The 14805-nt window shown below is 39.0% G+C and overlaps 1 protein-coding gene across 1 annotated transcript in view; it reads right to left on the reverse strand.

The window, feature by feature from the left end:
- Positions 1-14805, reverse strand: part of adgrb2 (adhesion G protein-coupled receptor B2) — a 170297-nt gene that overhangs the window by 112392 nt on the left and 43100 nt on the right. The window contains exon 3 of the mRNA XM_039605297.1: positions 13375-13563. Within this exon, the coding sequence (XP_039461231.1) occupies positions 13375-13563 (189 nt within the window). The remainder of the gene's footprint in view (positions 1-13374; positions 13564-14805) is intronic.

Below are 14805 nucleotides of genomic sequence, written 5' to 3' on the forward strand. Positions count from 1 at the left end.
ATAAAGCTTTTATAATATTTGATAGGCAGAAAACGTATTTTTAACTACTGCAGTGGACAAGTGGATGTATCTATCTGTTGTGTATGGACTTCTTCTGTCTCTGTATTAACACGAATTACAATTCGAAGTGAGAACTCTTTGCTCGAAATGATATATTGAGTCACACGTTCTACACTCCGGGGCATTAAGCGGCAGAGAAAGTGAAGTACAGTGCTGTAAATGTATTTGTCTGGCTATCCCAAGTGAGAAGGCATTGCCAGCTCTCCTTGGTAAAGTGGTCAATCACGCCAGGCGACACTTGTACTGTGTTCCAACGGCCGTGGGTCAGCTTGTGTTGCGGAGATGACATAAAGGAAATAAAAAGTGACCTAGAAAAGCATTGCAAATGTGATGGTTTTAGAATGTGCTCTGATTAATGGAAGTGTTACATTTCTAAAACAACATTTAAAAAAAGAAAATGACACAAAAACCAGCACATTTTCAGACCGTCCATGTCTTTCTGTCGAACTGTTACTTCTTTGCAAGGCGTGTTATCGTATATATCTCAGCATCGTGTTAACACACAAAGCACAATCAGCTTATCGGCACTGATGCTAAAAAAGCTGGATGGCAGCTCTCTGTTAAGAGGGAGCTTTTGCCAAAGAGAGAAACTATCAATTTGCCTGTAATTAAGACATAGCAATTAATCCCAGCATATGTTTGGCTATGAACTGAACTGTTAACGCTGTGAAAAAGAAAAGGAGGTGTCAAAGAACTTAAAGGCAATTTCCAGCCAGCTCTCTGCCTACACAGGTTTTTTTTAGTACTTGATGTTAGCTCAAAAAAGTCTGATATGACCAAATTAATTACTCCCATGAAAATGTCTGTTGACTTTAATAATACCCCGTTGATTGTCTTCATATGATGCAACAGCTGCCATATTTAAATTTGCAGTTCTGCCCACATATGTATGCACTTGTTTGATATGTAAGCTTAGCTTAGCATGTGACTGCCTAAGTGACAACCCACTGTGAAGAGGTAAGAAATTGGTTTAATATACTGTAGCATAAACACAACAGGGCATGCAACAGCACATAGCGGGAGGATTAAGTATATGGTTTGCAGTGAGATCAAATTATCGAGAGAAACACACAACTGTGCACCCACATGTGCACAGACATGCATGCATGCACGCACGCACGCACACACGCATGTACACACACACACACACACACACACACACACACACACACACACACACACACACACACACACACACACACACAATCCATCAAAGCTCTATTCTGTATGCATGGTTGTTTGTGCCAAAAGGCCTATGCTGGTATTCATGATTTCAAAGGACCATTGACTTTGAACTCCCAAAAGCAGGCTGAATCTGTTGTGATAGATTCTCACACACACATACACAAAGATTTCCTTAAGGCCTCGCAGGAAGACACCCTTTCTCCCAAACCCTCTCTTTCCATCACTGTTCCCAAAACAGCTTGGCAAAACATCCTGGAGGCCATACTTTAGATTACGATGTCTCCCTGTTCCTTCTTTTTAACTTTGCAGCCTCTTTGTCTGGCAAGGGGGACAGTTTGTTTTATTTAAATATTAACCTTGCAAAACCTCTGCTTTTGAAAATAAAGAGGAAAAATATTGTTTAGGATGCAGGAATGAAAAGGCTCTAGCTCCAGCATCACTCACGTAAATGTAAAGGCATATGGATTCAAAGTCCAGGGGAGAGTGATACAGAATTCTTTGCCTTAGCAGTCTTAAATGAAAAGCACTTACACTGTGATAATTGCTCGGGCTGTGAGTGATTACACACTAAGCAAACACACTCTCACTTGGACTGAAATTAATTCAGGAAGAAAAAGGTTATTATTCAGAAAGCTGACAGCATTTTTGTTATAAACTGTCTTATGTTTTAATGTCTGTGTATCCATTAATGCCTTTATTCCAACACAGAATCCATTTAAAGTCTGAAACAAAAAGCCAGAGCAAATTTAATCGCTGAAATTAATATTCCTTTTTAATGTCGGTGTTTCCAAAGTGATTTTTTCCCTAAAGGGGACACTTGGAATAGAAAATTAGAACTGCACAGAGACAATATGCATAACCAAAGTATACCTACAGCCTATTTTTACGTATTTACATCTCAGTTGAATGCTATACTGACAAAGGTAGAGCCTGTACTGTGACAGGCTACAGCAATTATTGTTCCTATCTTGTCCGACAGTTTTTTTTTCACAGTGTGCTGCAATAGGGCTTTATTTCAGTTGCTGGAGAATCCGACTTCACTCCACTGGCAACCCGATTAAGATGTTTCTACTGGACAGTCTGTGCCAGATTACCCTTAACAGCCCCATTAGCTGGGGCCGAAATGCTGTCTTAACTGTTTTTGACAAAGTGTAGTTTTAATAGATAATTTTAGAGACAATTATAGAAGAGCTCCACGGTTGGGTTGTTCAGCGATCTAAACTTAGTCAGCCGTGGAAGAAGCACACTGGTCCAACACAGACTTCTAGTCTACGGTTCTATAAGTGAAAGGAAATGTGGACTTAATTCCCATGGATAACCACAGACGTAGACAGAACTGAAATCTCTACTGACGGGAAACTGTGAAAATGTATTTTAGCAATGTCCAAATCATTCAGTATGTTAATTGACAATCAAATTAGTCCACCAAAAAATCATTCCAACCGCCTCCAGTCGACTTTAATACAGTGCATAAATTTCCATGCTGTACATTCAAAAGAAAACTGCCTCTGAATACAATTCACTTTGTGACAGCATTGCACGTAAATTCAATTAGAAACAGAATTTCTATGAAACAGTGTTGGTTAAAGCAAGACTAATACTCACAGTCACTGTGATGCTCAGAGGAGCAAAACATGATGGTCAGCACGCTAACAAATACATTTTGAGCATGTTACTCCTCAGCAGACCTTTTAAATTGTTTACCATGTTAGGCCTCATTTGCACAGACCCACTGGCACTGCCCTCTTGGTAATGTCTAGTTCTAGGAAATATCCCCAACCAGCTGCCAAGTGATTGCTGGTGGTCGCTAGCTGTTGGCAGGTGACAGCTTGTTACAAGTAGAGTCATGCCATCATAAACCTCTTTATGATGCTCTGGTAGCTTGCAGATTGTCACCCATAGTTTTCAGACAAGTTGGCATGTTTGATAGAAACTACTAGCAATTGCATCAACCTGTTGGCAACCAAAGCAACCACCAAGGAAGTATTTGGTGCAGCAATCAACTGCAATCAATTTCTAGTGACTGCTTGCAACCTAAAGCAACCACTTGACAACTGGTCATGAAATATGCACTGATGGTTGCCAAATGGTTACATACTCATCTCTAGACCTGTGGGACAGGGGCGTTAGTTTAGCAACTGATGCTGAGAGAAGCGTATTAACTTTCAGAACTTCATCACAAAGTACTCTGTGCCTTCAGAAAAACTGTGAGTTGTGTAAATGCGAGTGACATAAATGTCTACACCAAATTTCAGGATATTCCATTTAAGATTTGTAAGGATGTTTTATTCAAGACCACAACTGTCACTCGAGGCTTGGTGGCATTCCAGAGAAAAAAACAATCACCAAAGTCAAGGACATCAATATCTCACAAAATGCCAGAAAGATCCATTCAGTATTTTGCGTAGCTGAGATATTTTACTTTGAATCCAAGTGGTTAACTAATACAAACAAATTGCCTCCACAAATCCACAGTGCTAAAACAGCTGAACAGTTTGTTCCCATTTAGATGCTTTGATGATGTCAAAGCAGACTTTGGCTTGATTTAATCGAAGAGAGAGATTTGGTCAGTTAGAAGAACATGAAATATACAGGCAAATGGATGAAAATTCAAGAGCTATGACAGTGAGTGGTAATGTTCTACTGTTGCAACTTTGAAGAGGCAAAAGAAAATGTCAAGTTTATGAGAGCAAGAGAGAGAGAGAGGCTTGGTGTATCATGTTAATGGGGATGGTACTAACCAGGACACACTGCTATGTTGCAGAGTTTGGTCTGAACCTCAGGCCGTCCACAAGCTACAGCCCCGCTGCCGTCCATACACTTCCTGGTTCGTGTCCTGGAGCCCCGCCCACAGGTCACAGAGCACAGACTCCATGACGACCATTCCTCCCACAGCCCATGCACTGCGAACACCCACAAACATGACGCACAAAAAGACACGACATGGGGATGAGGGTCGAGAGAGGAAAGGAAGGAGAGGGAATGGAGCATCCCATTGCAGGCAGGAGGGTTTGAGAATGAGAAAAACGAGAGATTAAATGATGATCACATTCCTTTAAAAAAAGAAGAAGAAAAAACACAAAGGAGGTGACCTTATGACCTCCAGCAAACCAGCCCAATTACAAAGGAAAAGACAGACTGAGTATGAAACTGCACTTACATGTTACTAATATGAACAAATGAAGGTTAGGAATGGACACTGGTATTTGAAGTCATGCAGCTCGAATCAAGACAAGGAAATAAATGGTGTATGCTTTTTCCTACAAGTTTACAGTCACCCAAGCATTAAAAAGCTTCTCTTTTTTCCCCATTTTTCCTTCCTCATGTTTTCTCTTTATTGCACTCCATCACGCGTTTTAACAAAATAAAACAAAATAAATAAAGACAGAATAAAGAACAAGTGGAGTTGAACCAAAGTCCTAGAAACTGCCATGTCAGAGAAAAGACACACACTTTCGCACATACACATTCACAAAATTTAATTACTAAAACCATTTGGAGATGTCTCACCTAAGACTAGAGGGAATAATAATGGAATGATGGATATTATAGGGGAAAAAAAAGAATACACAGAAAGCGAAGGCTCCAAAGAAGGAAAAGATGAATGTCATGCCTGATTAAAAGGAAGAGAATAAGAACAGGTGAACATGAAAAAAAATGTGGGAGATGATAAGAAAAATTGAAAGAACACGCAAAGAAGATTGGGGACTCACAAAGTTTGGGTGAATACGAAGTAGGAAATGAGTCCAAGAAAATGAGGTTATTTTGAAATGTTCAGTGAGAGGAGATTAAACTGTGTTGAAAGAGCCAGAAGAAAGAGAGAGGAACCGATGCTGGAGAGAGATGGAAAGCAGGAGATGGGGAGGGGGAGGGACAGAGAAGGGAGGACGAGAAAGTTGGAGACAGCAGGATGAAGATTGCTGGTCCTGTGTTGAGCAAAGCTAAATAAATCATGCCGATAAATAATTAAGCCTCGTCTGTGAACGATGGCTTAGAGGAAGAGTAGAAGGCTGAGAGAGAGGGAGGGAGAAGATGGTGGTATTAAAAAGTATGAGAGATATGGAAAGCTGTTAATAGTTCTTAAATTTAGAAGAAAAAAAAACATGGTGTTACTATGTCTTTAAGCTGCCCTATAAAATACATATACGATACATGAGTGGGAAAGAGCATTGGTAAGCATTTGTGCTTCTCTTACTGCAAATTTAATGACATGTTTTTTTAAAGTAAGCTCATTAGTGGTCCTTGTTGAAAAGTTGCATGACTGGGTTCTGGTAAATATTACTTCTCTTGGATGTTGGAGCTTCGATGTAATGAATGATGTATGTGCAGAGCTGACATTGAAAGGCTGCTTTGCGATTTATCTTTGAAAGTTTATTTATGCTCACCAAATATCAGAGTTTGAAGGGAGTACCCATGAGCAGGATTTGTGACATTACAAGTAGTTACAAGCACTACAAGCCAATCCTGGTCCAAGAGGCAACTTACACAAGTGTGATGAAGAAACTTGATGCCTGAAAATTACACACACAGTCATTCCGGTATTTTAGCTATGTATGAAACTCTTATCTAATGGTAAAACTTGGTAAATGAGAAAGGTCTGTATGTCCATGAATTTCTTTATGATGGGAGAGGTATGGGTTGGTATACAAACAAAGAACAAAACAAAAAAGCACAAACAGTTATTCAAACTGCGTACTTCTGTACAGCTTTAAAAACACCTGAGAATGATCCTCACACTCATCAAAGGCATTTAGTAAGTTGTGAAGCTAAATACATCAAATAGTCTAATGTAAACATTAACCTAATGTTAATGTATTAAATTGTTAGCAGTAGGGATGTCCATGACTAGTCGACTAGACTAATCGTTGCTATTGTCACTAGTCGGTACCTAAAATAGCAGTCATTTAATTTAAATGTTTTAAATTTAAATTGATTCCCAATGTAGGTAAATTATTGTGCCCTAAATGTTATGTAGCCATCTGGCACCAGATGAAGCATCATTGCTGAGGAACCCCATAAATCTGCTAATCTCAGCCTGATCTCTGTTGTTGACACTATCATTTTTCTTTAAAGACGAAAGAACAAGACTGCAGATACAAGCGGTGGAAATTAGCTTTCTCCGAGGGTGGATGGGCTTTCCTTTAGCAATGAGGTGAGAAGTTCACTCATTCAAGAGGGGCTCAGAGTTGAGCTACTGCTTTTCCACATCGAAGGGAGCCAGTTTAGGTGGGTGCCTCTTGGGTAAGGTGTTCTAAACAGGCATGTCCTACTGGGAGGAGGACACGGGGTAGACCTGCTGGACAGATTACATCTAATTCCTCTGTGTTTACCCCAAGTAGCCTGAGGAGGTGGCAAAAGGGATGTCTGGGCTTCCTTGCCTAGGCTGCTACTCCCGCGGCCCAAATTCAGATAAGCAGAATAAAATGGATCATTTATGGTTTTGTTATTTTAGATTTTAAGTCTCACTAAAGTGGTCGTGGTAAATTTTGGAACAGCAGTCATTCATTCATAATGCACAGCACAAGGCACCATGCTTTCCACTCACAGTTTATTAGTACATGAACTAATACATGAACATCTTTTGTAGTAACATGTTTTCATTTCTGATGAGGCTTTGGTGAACCAAAGATGGATCAACTGAAGGACCAGATGTATCTTTCAAGTCCTGTGTCAAGCCTCTCCTTGATTTCTTTTTCTTAACGACATAACTTTCAAATACTGTTCATCTGATGCAAAAACTATTTCTGTTTGATTGTTTTATTTTTTGTTTGTTTGGGTTTTTTTTAACCTCCACTTGTCCAAATTTCCTCTCATTTTTTACAAATACACTGCGCACCATGGCAACCTATGCCAGATTCACAGGTATACAAATTATGTCTGTCACACTTTGTTACCCGCTGCCTGTTGCAAAGATTTATTCCAATTTCTTTATCTATGAAAAAAGCCAAAAACAACAAATTGCCTAAAGGTATGATTGTCATGTGCAGTTGGTCCTTTGTAAGTCGACTGTTGATGTGTAGACACAACACTGATTCATCCTTCGAGTTAGATGCCTTTTTTATGTTTAAGTGATTCATGGGTCAGTGTTACGTTGCATAACAAACAACATTCATCTGAAAATACTCAGGTACAAGTAATTCACCAAAAATGAGTAAAGAACCAAGTAATGGCCAAAGAAAAACTTTGAAAGACCTTCAGACAGCCTACTGCTCAAGACCCCTTTGAAAACATTATTAGAAATTCTGGCTCCTTAGAAACGAAATATAAAGAAATGATGAGTGGGTTTTGCACAGTATTGCTAGAACTGGATGTGTTTGCACTGAATATGACTGAGACTTCTGAGCCATTCCCAGTATTATTTCTTTTCCTCTGAAAAACACCATTTTAGAGTCAAAGGTGAATTTTTGTGATTAATTTGAAATTGCAATTTGTAATCACTGATTTGAAAGGTAAAGTATGGCATGGGAGCTATTTCTGTATCAATAATCAACCAACCCCTTACTATCAAAACATTAAATGGAATATATTTTGCTAATATGAGTAACATCTAACCAGGATTTAATATATTTTTTACGCAGTTATCTCATTTTTAATCTTCTCAGAGGACTGCAGCAAACAGACTGCAGAACGTAATACAATGCTCTGTGCTGTTACTTGCCATCTTCATCTACAACAACATGGAATTGCTTGTTAAACATGATTTATTCATTAGAATTGAATCTCCAGCTCTCAAATTCAGTACAAGTGTATCTGAAGTCTGACCATGCAACACCAATCAACTGGCCCCTAAAAACAAGTTTCAATCAGCTTTGGGACAAAAATACAATAAAAGAAGAAAAAGTAATTTGGAAATGAGGACAACAACAACAACAAAACATGATGAAATATCCTCACAAACTGGCTGATGAAAGTATTAGACACCTGACCAGTTAAATTTGTAGGTATTTTGAATCATAAGCAAAGCAACACAGGCCAAATTACTGAAATACATCACATCTTTTAGTTTGACTAAGGGCTTTAAAGGGGACCTTTTTGCCATGTTGCAGTCACAGAGGGAGGTGCAAAGGAACATATTTGCAGCAGCAAGCTGAGATAAAAGGTATGAAATAATAAACTGATCTGAGATCAAACAACAGCGTGTCATGTCTGTGTGTCTCATAACATCTGGCAAAAAAAATTCAAGTTCATGAACTGCACGAGCTCCATTTTGGGAGCTAAAAAAAAACTGAAAATAAAGCAACAGACTTGCTTGCGCTGCCCCACATTTCTGATGCAAATGCAAGCAAGCTTGCACATGCATAGCTATGCACAAGTATACATTCACAACAGAAACCATAATGAGCTTACAGGTAGTAAGGATGCGTGTTTTCTGAACCTGTCCTTAAAATCTTTGCAGTTATTAAACATGCAGTGCTGTGTGCTGTATTGAGATATCAACTTTTAATTTCCCATTTTTACCTTTGCAATGCATGTGGTGTAATTAGACATATGCACCATAATGTCCTTATGGATTACCATAATTACCCGCAATCTCATCTATTGTCAGAGGACCGCATGAATGCATTATTTAAAGATATGTATGAGTGTGCGCACATGTGTGAAGTTCGTGTGCTGATATGAGACCGTGACTACACGTGAGGAACTCCGTTAAGTCTCTTGCTTGAATGATTACTGGAAGCGGTGTTTCTGCATTTGACAGCGCACTGACCCGGACATACTTTATTCACAATGCGCCGTTGTTCCACTTCATGTTTTAAATGTCAGTGAATCTATGGTAAATGAGCAATAGCTAAACAGAACATGAGTAGGGAGTACTACTTCACTTTGCATGCTTTGGGGCACGAAAGCCTTATACTTCATTGCATATTCCACAAAAAAAAAAAAAAGAAAAAGAAAATTTCATTTGCGATGCCAATTACTGACTAGTTTGCTTTGTCATGAGCAAGACCATTACTTAAAATTGATTACCTGTATCACCTTAATTTAGGGGTTTTACCCATGAAAAATGAAGCCAAAATTTAAAAAAAGTCTATTTTCACTCCATTTGCTTTCTGTCCAAGCTATTTTTCTTTGATGTTCCTTAATTTGTGCAGTCACACAGAGACACACACATACTGCACAGCCTTCCATAGTTGCAGATAGATATATGCCCAGAGACATATCCACCCACACTGATACAACACCCACACCCAAACACAAATTAATGGTAAAAGAAAGAAAGAAAGAAAGAAAGAAAGAAAGAAAGAAAGAAAGAAAGAAAGAAAGAAAGAAAGAAAGAAAGAAAGAAAGAAATCTGGCAAACTCATCTACCAACTGAAGTCTACACGTTGCACTCCATTTCAAGTCACTCTGGGAAAAACCAAGTGCGCATGTTTTCACTTATACTTGTGTGTTTTGTATATTTGCAGAAGCAAGTCAATGTATATGGAACGGAATAGATGACACTGGTTAAAAATATTCCTCTTGGAGTTCTTACATAAATATTTTGGCACAACTGGCTGTTGTTTTCTGTGCAATAGGTCTGGAGGGGAAAACTCATGCTGGTATGTACTTTTTTTTAAAAAGGAAACCAACTAAAAAAAAAGCAAATCAAACTAACTTGTTTAGGAGAAAAGTAGGAAGTCAAACTTTAATTCCAGCTGACTATAGCCTTGATTTGTGTCTTTGCATGTGTGTGCCTGCCATAAGCCATAAATATCAGCTTGAATCCAAAAGTAAATAGATTACCAAATCGAGCAAGAATGTAGATTTTACCCCCAAAAAGAAGAGGAGGAAAGTAAAAAAAATACACACACACATATATATTTATTTATTTATTTATTTTTTTTTTTAAAGTCAATCACACAAAGTTTATTAAAGACTTTTATGTCTTTTTGCTACCACCCCCACATTCCCCATCTATTTTAAATTGGTGTGATCCCATTCAGGCGATCCCTGGAGTGCCCCTAAACCCCTCCAGAACCACGTCAGAAAACATCAGAGGAGCGGCGGAAAATGAAATAATAAACGGAACATAACACAGCAACCAATATCCCATCAAAGGAGCTGCTGAGGATATTAATATCGACGCTGAATGGAAAATGAGGCACTTAGACATACAAATCGGGCTGGCAAATTTGCATAAAAACAAGATTAGCATATGCACTGACAGGGAGGAAAAATGTTCCTCTGGCTTTTTTCTTTTTGGAATTGGTGGAACTAGTGGGGGTCTGAGATGCATCAGTAAACACAGAGTTTTTACTCACATGTAGTATAGTCTGTGCCACATACTTTACAGAGAAGTCACTGATAAAGCTCTCACGAACATGCATACAAAAAGCTAAAAGACCTGAACTTAAAACAAAAAACATACTTAAGTAAGGCCAAAATGTACTTTACTTTATGTGGTCAACTTTGGGTAAAAGGCTAGAATCTGTTAATATCAACTACAGCTAGGTTCATTTAGCTACCTTCACTGTATTAGTAAAAGCGATGCTAATATGGGCTAGGAGTAAACTGAAGTGTACTTACCAGAAAACATGAATAGCAAACTTTCAAACTGCGGACAGTGACCCATTAGTGTCCCTTACTGTTACTGTATGTAGGTGGTAAGTCGTAATTTAGTTTTAATTATAAAAAATGCTAACTTCAAGTATTATAGTTTTTTTATTAAATAAAAATATGTCAGACAGTATCAAATACCGCTTGCACCTGGGATAGTACACTTGTTGTGCATGGGCCAAAACAGAATGCCCCCTCCAGCTCTCGACCAATTACAGTTGTGCGATCCCACAAAACTCTCTGTTACAGGTTAACTGAAAAGGCTGACAGGCCTCACAGCTCCTACATTAAAGCACGTTCAAAGACCCTCAGTAAAACTCTGCACTACAATGTAGGTGCGTTTCTAACTTAATTTCCCACCGCACTAACATTGTAGGAACACAACAGGTGGGTATAATATATCACTTAGTGTGTTTCAGCATTAATAAATCGAAGCCATGGGATTTTAATTACGTTAGGTACCAAAAGGAGACCTGATAACTGAGAAGCAATTTCAACAACAGGCAAGAAAAATGGTAAGAAGTATTGAGTAGTTATGATTGAAATTTTGGGTGGGCCATAGATGGGAATGACTGCTCTAGAGTGTCTATGTAAAACTGAATGCTGAACAAGACTACAGAACAGCAACCCCCTAGCTTACAAGGTAGGAATGCGCAAAATTCACAAAACATGTTTTCCTTCTTATTGCAAACTGTTAAAAGGCTACTGTAGGGTATTTGCTAGGTTTACTGTTGGTTGATTATTGTGCCATGGGTTTAACCAAAATTCCAAATGCCAGAACACCATCCCAGACGGCCTTAAGCATGAAAATAAATCTCCATAAAAAAGAAAGAAAGAAACTGGCTACACTGGAGAAAGGATGGTCGACACAGTAAAGGAGGGTGTGCTGACTGTACTTTTGTGAGAGTCAGCAGTTCGATCCCAGTATCGATAGTATCAATATCAACACTGGTATTGGTATAGGATTAATACTAGAATGATAGTATCGATACTTTGCAAGCGCAGTATGAAGCCTACTGAATTGTGTTAAATTTAAAAAAAAAATTCTGTTTTTCAAATTACAGTGATTTAGCAGTCATGAAAATGTATTTGGAATTTGCAAATTGATGGTGATTCTTATAAATTTCATTGCATGTCCATAAACTGGCCCTATATTTACTTGGTATGGGATCAAGACCAGAATTTGCAGTATGGCACAACACTTTTCACTCAGCATTAGCAGTCGATTAGGGGAGGGGCCGTCAAGAGGGGCCATCGAGAGAGATGTCATACAGGGTTTCACCTCTGTTCTAATCAGGCAAATCAAACCAATGCAGGACTAGATGAAATTTATAATTTCATCTAGTCAACATTAAAGCCTGGCAATCAAAGCAAAACAGAATTGGCATTGTTCAGTAGCAGCTGTGTACACTTATTATTTCAGTGACTTCATCCAGCTTGATTGAGTGGTTTTGTGTTGCTAAAAAAAAAAGAAAAAAAAGAAGAAAAAAAACTCTCACAGTCTTCATTTCGTTGCTGCAATTTTGCAGAAAGCAGATAGAGCCGACTGCACCCACCCACTCTTGTAGTACGCATATGAAAATGTAATTTCAGTGGTATTTTGGAGGTGTCACTGCAAATTATGAGACCAATTTCAATGAAAGTGAAGAAAAAACAAACAAACAAGAGAAAAAAATCCTTGCTTGCACTTAGACTTTTGAACATTTTCCTTGCTTGTCACTGAAATGTGAGCACAGATTATTTTGCATCGAATAAGTTCAACATTTGCTTCGGCAGGCTTAGTTTCCTCTGCAAAATTAAAACATTTTCAAAAGTTCGCCTGCTCATTATGCTCTGAAAGATCAACTTGGTGATACATATAGACAAGAAAAAGGAAAAGGAAAGAAATGAAGAGTGAAAGAGCAGAGGAGAGCTAAAGATAGAGAGCCCAGGAAGTATTAACTTCAGAAATGTGGCAGGTCTAATAGATTGGGTGACATCAAGCTCAAGGCTGTCAGTCTGTCTCGCTCTCTCAAACACACACACACACACACACACACACACACACACAACCACATACACCCCTTTTCTCTTCTCCCTCTTCCAGCATTGCCTGCATTGTGAACTGAAATGACACAGTGGCGTTCTCCTTCTGTTCAGCTAAACCGTGGTTAGATATGTTTTGGCCGTGCGTGTGTCCGTGTTGTGAGTATACTGCCTACCTTCCTCACACTGTCATTATTTTCTTCTGTTTTCTTAACGCTTTTGTGAAAGGAAAAGAAGGAAGAAAATAAAAACAAACCGCTGCATGGTTGAGTGAGGTTGGGTTAAAGCTACATTTTTTTGCTGTACCAAACAAAGGCGGTGGGTGTATGCGGCACTGAAGAGAGAGGACACCAGTTTTTTACTAGCATTTGTACAAAAAAGACTCAAAAAAGAAAAAAAGTCATAGTGTGAAGTCCATGTCGTTTTTATCTACTGTGCAAAGCTGAGCATCAGACAAATGGCACTCAGAAAAAGAATTAACCCACCGCATTCTCGCTGTGAGCAAAAATAAAACAGTCAGGAGAAGTGAATCAGTCGCTGGTCAAAGGTAGCCAGTTAACGCACCTGAGCCTGTGATTCCGGGTTCACCTGGGCAAGAGGCCGTGTTGTTGCACATGCGTGTTTCCCGCAGGGCACCGCTGCACAGTGTCCCATAGGGAGAAGAAACGCACGATCGGGTCCTCACTTGCCAGCCCTGCCCACATGTCAGAGAACACACACTCCACTGCGACCATTCCTCCGCTGCTGGGTCACCTAAGGAGCGAGATGGACATGGAGAGGATAGTTATATATGCACAGTGTTTTCAATGATCCTGAGAGTCAGATGCGCGGCTAAGGTTGAATAACAAGAGACATTGTTCTTTCCTTTTATCACTCGTTCAAATAAAACGTATTCACGATTGTAACAAGACTGCATTTTGTTATCTCACAGCTTAATTTGGTGCCTTTACATGGATATATTGCTGAAATCTCCAAATGCATTTTTATAGAGGCAGTGTGAAATTTTCAGCCAATTTCCAAGTGGTTTTAATGTGGTGCTTGGTAACCCCACGCCACCCCACTTCCTACAAAACACCCCTGCCTGCTCTGCAGGAGTGTCATGATTCTGGTGTCTCCTCAGGTCAGACAGAAAAGAGATGAGGAAGAGCTAGAAGACTATCTCAGCTCTGCAGCTGAAAGTTTATACCGCTATGTAAAAGTGGCTCGTAATGCAAAGATCCAACAAAAAACAGAAAAGAAAAAAGATGTCCATAAAAGGTAATTACAATAAATTCCTCGCTTTATCACAGAGTCCTAAAATGTCCCAACAAATGGAGCAGACAGAAACTATTACTGGAGATGTGTGACAATTTTCAGGTACATCTTCTCTTCCAGTTTTCACAGAAGCACCACCGACATTAAAAGATGTTTGCTTTATTGATTGCTGTTTAGCGGATCTCAGATTCCTCTGCTGTTCTGTTTACCGTAAAAACACAAATACAACAAAAAAAAACCCCCAAAATCAAAATTTGCTTTTGAAAAGCAATGACACCGGTGCAAAATCACAACAAAAAAAGACAAACAAAATTGTGACCTATGCAATTAACAAGAAGTAAAAAAAGAAACCTTCAGGAATGTGTGACAGGCGATGAAAGTGACACGATGTAGCTTTTTTCTTGACTTATTCACACTAAGAGTGTTATTGTAAATAAATCTTGACAGGATATTAATGAAGATGATGATCATGCTCCAGGAATGTTTTTTTTAAAGGTGATTCAATTTATTAATGGAATTATGGTAACACGTATGATCTCACCGCTAAAGGCCTTTAAGTCTCAAAGCAATTGTGTGTGTGTGTGTGTGTGTGTGTGTGTGTGTGTTTGTGTGTGTACATATTCGACTCTGTGTTCTAAGCACCCATATGAGATTAGGTGTTTAGACTTGATGGAGTCTAATTTGGAGTTCTCCAGGCAGCTGTGGAGAGGGTCCCATTGTTCCACTGAGCTACGCCCTTGA

This window comes from Oreochromis aureus, linkage group 22, assembly GCF_013358895.1.
Source record: "Oreochromis aureus strain Israel breed Guangdong linkage group 22, ZZ_aureus, whole genome shotgun sequence".
Lineage (NCBI taxonomy): Eukaryota > Metazoa > Chordata > Actinopteri > Cichliformes > Cichlidae > Oreochromis > Oreochromis aureus.